This window comes from Aquila chrysaetos, chromosome Z, assembly GCF_900496995.4.
Source record: "Aquila chrysaetos chrysaetos chromosome Z, bAquChr1.4, whole genome shotgun sequence".
NCBI classification, from domain to species: domain Eukaryota; kingdom Metazoa; phylum Chordata; class Aves; order Accipitriformes; family Accipitridae; genus Aquila; species Aquila chrysaetos.
Window position 1 is genome coordinate 45,618,004 of NC_044030.1, and position 9,769 is coordinate 45,627,772.

General features: G+C 35.6%; 1 protein-coding gene across 2 annotated transcripts in view; it reads left to right on the forward strand.

Moving 5' to 3' along the window:
• Positions 1-9,307, forward strand: part of LOC115337123 (guanine nucleotide-binding protein G(q) subunit alpha) — a 141,826-nt gene extending 132,519 nt beyond the window's left edge. Inside the window, exons 7-8 of one of the 2 annotated variants that reach the window (XR_005931606.1) lie at positions 1,821-4,342; positions 4,379-9,307. Coding sequence is in view for 1 of the 2 variants with exons in the window: in XM_030005167.2 (XP_029861027.1) it covers positions 1,821-2,011 (191 nt within the window). In the remaining variant the exon portion in view is untranslated. Of the gene's footprint in view, positions 1-1,820 lie in introns of both variants that reach the window. The other variant, XM_030005167.2, reaches the window with a different exon arrangement.
• The last annotated feature ends 462 nt before the right edge of the window (positions 9,308-9,769 follow it).

Genomic DNA, 9,769 nt, shown 5'->3' on the forward strand with positions numbered 1-9,769 from the left:
ATGGCAGTTCTTTTCCAAGACTCCATATTACTTAGGTCACAGCCACTTTGCAGTCTAAACTTAACATTGACTCGTACAATTTTTTCCTACATTCCTGAGATCATAAACATTCTTTCTAACCTCAGTTTTCCATACTTCAACTTCAGTCAAACAAAAATTTAAATTACATGATAGTCAGTAGAGGTGTGATTAAGAAAGCAAATTTGGATACAGGCTTTGAGTAGTGCAGTAGATTTTGAGAGAGTGCTCTGTCTAGCTGCTCTGAAACTGTTCAATAAAATTCTAGGAAGTTGTTTAAAGCAGTGGTTTATTTAGAAGAAATCATTCTTTGAAGTTCTAAGAGTTTTCTTCACAAATACTGCAAATTTGTTCATGGTAATGTGAGACTTACTGTTGCTGCTGTTTCTATAGAGTCTGGGTGACCAACTCAAAGGAAGGCTAGAGCCTGTTGTGTTTTAGAAGCTTTATTGTGTGTAGAAGTGTTGAACAGTCCTCTGTCCTGCTTCAGAGAGCTTATGATCCCTAAATCTCAGGAAATGTGTCATCTGTATATGTGTATGTATGTACATATATGTACATGTATGTTCATGTGCATACACCCATATATTGCAGAATCTTACTCCCCCTCCAGATGGATTTGCAGCACACCAGAAAGTATGTGATTTCTTTTCCACGCACTCCCTACCTACATTTTATGGAGTTATCCAAATTGGAAACGTTAGCAATTGTAAGCTTGAAGTATTAAAAAGAAGGTTTATTATCCAGTTGTTGAAAAATATGTGGGCATGTGCTAACCCCCAAAGTATAGATTTCATAACTACTGAAGGACATATATACATATAACAGCTGAGTGCTGGTATTTATATTGCCATGTAACAACAGGAATGATGAAGAGTATAGGAGGAGGAGGCAACGCAGAAAACTTGCGTGTTCTGTAGAAATCCACATTACAAAAACAGGAGAGCAAGGGAGTGATGGCCTTTGGAAATGGCACTGGAATAATAGAACAGAATTCAACAGCTTGGGGCTAATGTTCTTACATCTGCACTCCTCTTTTGGCTGTGAACGTGAATGAATCTGCACTGTTCCAGGCTGGAAGTCATTACTTTACATTCTGTCTTCTGTAAAGCTGAACATGTGGTTTGGTTACATACATTCTCCATCCTTCAGAGAATTACAACCTTAATTTAGGTCTGATAGGATCATTATCATACCTAATCTAGATAACAAGTGATTTGTTAGAACATGAGCCTTTTGCAATCAAACAGCTTCAGCTGGAGAGCATGTGCATTTTATTATCACTGAAGTAAATGAAGTTCTATTGGTGACAGTGTCAGACCAGTTCAGGATATGGCTTCATTATGCTACCTATTAAAGTCCTCATAAAACTAGTAAAAGTTGCAGTGCTAAAAGAACTTAAGTATAATTTAAATATAGTAGGTGTAGACTGAACATTCACCAATTCTATTAACATTTGAAAAGATTTACTAGTATAGCTAATTTTTCATTTTCATTCTGTGCAGTTATAAATCACCTGTTTTAAACATTATCTTATCAAAGAACGAGGATAGTCCGCAGGAAAAGAGCAGCTTTGACATGATAGTTCTAACTTGATGAACTTCTGAAATTTCCTTCCATCTTTATTTTTCGTAGTTCCTATGAGGAAGAAAGTAGCCAATATATGATACTATTGATTAGTGAAAAGTTCCCTGTCTTCTCTTATGTGAGGACCACAGACTAAGCCTTTCTTGTTTTCTGTTAAAGAAGTTCAAATATTGAATCGACTTTAGGAAAACTGACTTTCTCTTCTTAATTATCAGGACCACAACGGGATGCACAAGCGGCACGAGAGTTCATCCTGAAGATGTTTGTAGACCTGAATCCAGACAGTGACAAAATTATCTACTCCCACTTCACGTGCGCTACAGACACAGAGAATATTCGCTTCGTCTTTGCTGCTGTCAAGGACACAATCCTACAGTTAAACCTGAAGGAGTACAACCTGGTCTAACTGTGCCTAGGAGGCCCTCCAAAACCAACTTTGTGTGATTGAAGATATACAAGAGGGACTGTATTATCTGTGAAAAAAATTTGCATAATACTAATTTATTGCCGGCCTGGACTCTGTGAATGTCCACAGAGTTTGTAGTTAATATTATGATTTTATTTAAACTATATGGAGGAAAAACAAAAGATGCTGAAGTACATTCACAGCACATTTCCTCATTTTTTAGGCAAAACGTGACTCAATGTGTTTTAAATTCTCAGTCGTACATTTACAAAAGATAGCAGTTTTTTGCTATTGAAGCAAAATCAAGCTGGTTTCCTCTTTCCCTGACCCTTTCTCTCTCCCTCCTTCCCCTCCCCCCTTATCTTTTACAAGGTACAATGGCCTGTTTTGTCCCAGTTGCATTTCTGGGTGAAATATTTTCTGTTGAGTGATTTGGTCAGGAAAATACTATCATCGGAATCAGTCATTATAATTTTACAGTATGTACTTTCTCTGAAGGATCAAAAGTATTGATACTGTGATTTTTAAATTCTTGACATGGGTGTCTTCATTCTGTCTTCACTTTTGAGAATAGAATATTGGGATTGCAAAACAGAATTACAGTTGTCTAAAGATATTAAATTTAACCGCATTTTCACAGTTTGGAAAGGTGCACAGAAGACAGTGATGAAGTAATTAAGACACAACCTGCTATGTACGTGGAATATGTTAGAATCTCTTTTTAATTGCCATGTGCCATTTTTTCTCTCTTCTTTTATTCACAAATGCCAAATAGACATGTCATAGACACTACATTTTCCCCAGTGGCTACAGCCTGAAACAGTGGGGTTTTTTTCTTAAGTTAGAGCTTTTTTTAAGTGTTCTTTTTCCACAGTAGAAAAATTATTTTTATTGTATAGAATTAATGTTGCCAAATCTGGCTTTTTTATAAAACCAATGCTCTTGAAACATAAGATACTGATTGAAATGCCAAACTGATGGGTGGGGAACTGACCTGATTGAGTCAACTGCCAAATGATAAACAAACACAGTTTCAGCTCATATGTTACCTTTTTTAGAAAGTGTTCCATTTTCTAATGCCAAAACCAACAGTGTGAGTGAAAGTGCTGCGAGGTGCACCATGCACACGCATGTGGTCTACTAATTTAAAGACAGTTTAAATCTCCTTATGTCAGATACGGCATGAGATTGTTTTCTGTAATAATATCAAGGCACCTTTAGTTGTATAACAAGAAATTATTGATGAGAGATCATATTCAGGGACCTTTCTTGATAAGGTTGCTTGTTAACTAACTGATTCACAGACATTTGATAGGCTTTCATGCAAAATAGCCTCTCTCAATGTTCTTTAGAAAAGATTTATTAATGTAAATGAAACAAGGAGAAAATCATTCTTGAAATTTAAATGTGCAATTTTTTAACAACAAAAATGCAGCACACATTGATGAGCCTTTATTCTGCAGCTTAGGTTGAAAGGTGTTTTTTGACCAGGTGCATGATTGCTAGCAAGCTATAGAAAACTCAAGAGTTCAGACATGTAATTGGATTGATTATCTGCAATGCCAAGTAGCACTAGAGTGCACTTAACACAGAAATTGCTGCCTTGTAGCAGCGCATGGGAGGTGGAAAAAAGAATGGCTTATTAGTTGATTACCAAAGTTAACAATAAATACTAATGAGGCGTTTTTCATCCTTAACCCTCCCAACTCCAAAACAGTAGTAAGAACAGTTGCTATTTTTTGCTCCCTCTTAAAACACCTTGTAATTTAAAACTGGTTGTAGGTATAGTGCAATTATGAATGCTATAATCATTGTACATACATCTATATATATATATATGGCAGCATCCATATTGGCTTTGTAATCATTAATTTTTGGCAAATTGAATGTGCTGTATTGATATGTATCTATGTAATTGTATTGTATGTCATAGCTAATTCACATTTTAAATAATGTTATTTTATTTACTTTTTTAAGAGAGAAGAATGTAAATTTTGTGAGTTTATTTCTGACTAGGGATTTGTTGTTTTTTATTTACAAAACAAAAAAAAATTACTATAGTACAGAGCGGTACTAGCATCGTGCTGTAAAAATCATTTGCACATTCCTGAGTAGAAGTAAATTGGAGACACCCAGACAAAAGCCATTCACATTCAAAATAATGCTTAAATCTTGTTAGGGCTTTACACAGGTGTAGAAACCAGCCTTATTAGAAGAGCTTATGCTGTTATATCTAGGATTGGAACATAAGCTTTTAAATATAAATTTAATTTCTATTTGGCAGGTTCATGTTAGGTTACTTTTACTTTTCTAATAGGCCTTATTAGAAAAGTAAATTTAGAGATCTTTCAAATCATTGTACATAAGTACTAATGAGTATATGCTGTTGCCCTAAAAATACCATGAAAAAGTACGGAACATCAGATCAATCAAACAGTCTTTCAGAAACTGCAGAAACCTTAGCTATAACAACAACAACCAAAAAGTCACTATTGTTAATGATTTTAAGGAGTTAAGGAGTTTTATTTAATAAAGCTAAAGCAGATAGATCTAGGTTATAAAAAGTAACACTGACATTCTGAACAGGGGATCAGAGCAGTGACTCTTACATACAGCATAACAAAATTGGTCCTGATCTTGCTATAAATGCAACAGAGCTTCTGTTTGCACAGTTCCAGTGTTGATAATATCCCTTCTTTTAACTTGGGAATCCATTCCCCACGCTGGATTCAGTGCTGTAAAGGGAACTCTAGCCAAAAAAAAAAAAAAAAAAAAAAAAAAAAAAGGAAAAGAAAAAAACCAAAACAAACCCCCCCAAAATAGACAGTGGTGTCTAACAAAAGTTAGGGTTTGTTTTTTTTTTTTTTTTTTTAATTTGTTTTCTTATGGGATATTGGGTGGGGGAGAAGGAAATGTGGTTCTGAGTTTTATATAAAAACAAAAACAAAAGTTTACTCATGCTTTATAGTTCTATTGTGATTGCAAAAGTTTTCAAGAGTGTGTGCCACTGGGCTACTTCTGGTATATTTTAGGTAAGTTAAACCTGTGGCAATGTTTAGATCATTTGAGCATGCTCTAAAAAAAAAAAAAAAAAAAAAACAAAACAGTATGCCAAGGCAAGCTTTACATGAATCACCTAACACAGCATTGCAGTGTGACAGTTTACAAAAACATTTCCTTTTTAAATGACACAGCTGTTCCCACTTGCAGTATATTCTGTTGTGGTGGTGGTGGTGTTGCTGTTGTTTTAATTGGTGGTTTCTACTATGCCTTATAGTGCTTGAGTCCAGAAGTTTGTGCCTCTAACATGAAGCTGAAGGCAAAAACATCAAGACAGAAACCCTTTTAACTTTGCCAAAATTATGTGATTTCTTTGAATGTCATAAATGGGGGAGGAGGGAAGGAAAACATCTTGGGAATCTGTTCTAGATGTTCACTAGCACAAGAAAGCTGTAATACGTGTTTTACAGAAACCTTAAACTTGCCTTTTTCACAAATTAACTGGCGCTGTCCTTACATATATAGAATGATGCAGCTATAAGGGCAGTTTACTTTTTATAATTCAGACTCTTTTGATTGTCAAGGTGTATGGACTGTAATTTTTAATCATACTGCCACATGATTGTGAATCACTTAAGTTTGAAAGTGGAGAAGAGACTTTTTATGCTGGATATCAGTCACAATTGACTGCATGATTTGCAAAAACTCTAAATGGAGGGGGAAAGGGCTGCATATAAAGACATTGCTAGACTCCCAGCCTTTGGTTGTAAGGTGCAGAAGACGTTCGGATTACTCAACCTCATGACCCTTTCCTTGTTACACATTCTTCACAAAAGAATGAAGTATTAGGAGAAAACTAAGACATGTTAACCCACATGAAAAAATAAAATTTAGCCAATTAATTTATTATATGTGCTGCTGTTCTTGGAGCTCTGTGCATGGTTATCCTGCAGACTATTACATTAGTGAACTAATCAAGTGTGCACAGCATATTAACAAGGCCTACAAATGACCTACCTCTAGCTAAGAGACCAGTAAATTAAATATGTTTTGGAGAGACCATCATAATTTAGGAAATTAAAATGTCCTGGTGTAGGTAATGGTGGTATTTTAGAAATTCACACTTTTGTAAATACGGTCCCCCTTTTGACATAAACTATAAATTCTAAAATTTAATATGCATTAAAAAACTAAAGCCATCCGTCCCTGTCCAGTTTGTTAGTTTAGTAGAGATCTTGCAAAACCATACATTTAGTTTGAGAAGAGGAGCTACTGATATTTCCTCTTTTTTGGCTTTTGGTTACTCATAACATTTTGAGTTTCATCAATGAAACCAGAAACATTTCTACATAATCAATACATTGAGGGTCACTATTTAGCTAGTTAAAGGGATTTAACTGTAAGTTTCTCTCAAGCTTTTTCACAGTAGCCGTGCTGCAGGGAAGAAAGGAATAGAGGGAGATTTCAAAGACAGTGTGAAAAATATAAAGTCAGCCAGATCAGTCTTACTTTAAATCTGTTGGTTTGGTTTTTTTCTCTCAAAATAACAGTTTAAACTGAAGTCTGTTGCTGGATTCCTTGTCTACCATGCTGCAGGAAATCCTTATTTGACCAATTTTTTTTTTTTTTGGGGGGGGGGGGTAGGGGGGGTCAGATACATTTTTAAACTTGCAGTATTTAAAAATAAAGATCATATTTGCTGTTCTTAAAGTGTCATTTAAATGCATGTATTGTGTGTTGTTTGAGGGACAAAAATAGGGGGTTTGGAAAAAAACTATTGTACAGTTACTGCCCCTCAGAAATGTTGCTGGTTAAAAGTACAATATTTTTGGCCATAACTTAGTACTATAGTATCTTCATTCCTTGAAATTTAGCTTTTCTGAAATATTATTTGGGCTTATTGTTGTCCCAAAATGTTTCTTATTATGATAAATGTTGGATAGATGTATTATTCCATTATTGCTTTTCAATTATATGTGCTCTGTCATCATTGTCTAAATATTAAAATTTCCAGAATATCTTTACTAACAGCCAGAATGTTCAAAACAATTAAGGTTTGTTACAGTGGGACAGTCATTTGACAGTATTATTAAAGGGTTTTTTTGGCGTGTGTACAATGGAAACTTGGAAGCATGGGGGAAAAGAAATAATAGCCTATATCTCACTAATAGAAAACTTGCAGAATTTGTAGACGGTGAGGTGAATTTCATAAGCATTTTGGCTGATTGCAGTAGTACTGCAAGAAGAGACTGTTTCTTCAGTCTTTTTGTTCACCTATGTGACGATAGGAATAACAGAAGGATGCCTACGTGTTGCTTTTCAGGAGTCTGGCTCATATCTGATCAACAATCAGTGGATCTCAAATCTTCATTACTGAAGAAAGATTATTTCAGGCCAGTTGCAAAAATAAGTTTGTTATGTGATCACAACAGTTAAAGTGAGATTCTTGGAGTCCAAACAGTTTGCCTAAGCAAGGACTTGAGTGAATGGTTCCTGATTTTTCTTTCCTGTTGCAGAATGTAATGGAGAGGGATCAGTGGGGAAGGATTTATTTTATCTTTATGTCTGAGTGAAGATAATGTCAACAAAAATACAGTATAAGTGGTGATATTTAGATACGTGAAATAGATGTAGAAACTGTATCTGTGTGATAAATTGTGCATAGTTGTGATAAAACCTTGGATCACATACTATCATCATATCACCCAATTGCCAACTGCTTTGTAGGATACTGTCCCAAACACCTAGGACTTCCAGAGTATTTGTAGACTGCCACAGAATACATGGTTACCAGCTCCTCCGGAACACATCTGGTATCAGTATCTGGTATCAAGGCAGCTGACCCCCTCTCATAGCTCGTTGCTACCAAAAGGAACTACCTTCCAAGACCTCAGTTCCCAGTCCTTGTGTCAGACCTGCCACTTGGCCAGCCAATAAACTGGGTAAAAAAACCCCACTCATTTTTGCTCTTCTTGCTTGGCTGGTTCAGTAGCCTTGATTTTCAGGGGTTTCAGCCAATTCGGCTTATCAAGGGTTGAGACAAGTGATAAGCTGACTAAGTGGAAGAGGCAGAATTGTGGGGCCAAAAGACTTGGAAGTCAGGAAAAAAGGGAGCAACACTCCCCTCCCTTTAAAACATAGTCCTGAAGAGCGTGCAGTATCTAAAACTTTCATTTTATGCCCTTCATGGGCTATTAGCTATTCTGGCTTGGAAGGAATGCTCTTTCCACTTTCAAAGATCTTGTTTGCATTTTTATCCTGGGAAAAAAAAAAAAAGAAATGATAGAACAAGGAAAACTCTTTGCTGCTCCCCTTGAAGAATAACAAGTTTGTGTATACATGGACTAAACCCAACTGTAGTCAGACTGAAGCCAACAAGTCACACTTGGTGTTGGGGATGGAGAAATACAAGAACTGGGCTTTCATTCATCTCAGAAAAAAAAAAAAAAAAAAACAACAATGAAAAAACAACAGTTCTTGTTCATTTCCAGTAAGATCTTAAAAAAAGTTTTCCATCTTTAGGTATTTACAACAGCGTGTCACTGTGCATGACATTCAAGGTTTACTGTGTCTTTGTCTAAGGCACTCCTTCCTTCTCCATTCATACTCATCTATCACACTGATGAGTTGCTTCCTGCCATCTAAGGAAAATATTTTTACAGTACTGCTTTATTTATGTACACTGGAATACTTTCTGATCCTTGGGTATTAAAGGTAAATTGGTCTGCTAAAATTGAACAATTGATGAAGTGTAACACAGCTGAAGACCGCACTTCTTGCTTAATCTTATTTCATGTTCCTCCTGCCATCTTGTTCTGATTATTTTTCTATATCTTTCCTTTATCCTGTTTGCCATAAAGAGAATGTTGCTTGACATATCGGATTCAGTTCTGCTAATCATTACAGAACTGATTATACTGGCTTAATTAAAGACAAATTGTGAATAATAATAGCTTCAGGAAGTTCCTGTAATCGGGGGCAGATCCAATTAGCCTTGTGGACAGGCATTCAAAACTGTTAACACTATAGTTGTAATACAGTCAACTGAAGGATATAGTAGGCTAACGTGGGCCAAATTGGGCCAAAATACGCATTTTAGTATGTCAATAGAGAACTGTGTTTGCCAAGATGTTCCTGAAAATTTGCTTTTTTTCCTACAGTCCTGTATGAAGTGGTTAGTGCAATGAATTATCAGACTGGCACTCAACTGAAGAGATGCATTAATTCAACAATAAGTTCAAATGTATTCTTGCAGAAATAAGTTATCGCATAAGATTACTTTATATGATGCTAACAGCAACAACAAAACAACAACTTGCATGCAGTAAATATTTAAGATATTGCACTTTTATACATTTATTATAAAGAGGAATCACTCTCTCCCTAAAAAATAAAATTCCATTTATCTCAAGATGAAGTATCTGGAGTCTCTTAACAACTGTCAGTTAACTGTGCACACAAGTGTATTGTATACTAGAGGTTAATCAATTTGTTACCACATGCTGTAGAACGTTTGGGTTATTCTAAATGCTGATTTTGGAAAGGCAGAACAATGTTTTGTATCAATATCTGGATTGCTACCTTTCTCAGCATGTCTTAGGAGAACCTTCATGGTTACTGATAGGACCTGATTTATTTTGCCTCAAGAAATTGACTGCCATGTAAAATCCATTATTACGGTTTTTCTTCAGGTACTTCAGGACTTATCTGTTTTATCTGACTTTACCTAAGTTAAGCAACCTGAGTGTAACTGAGAGG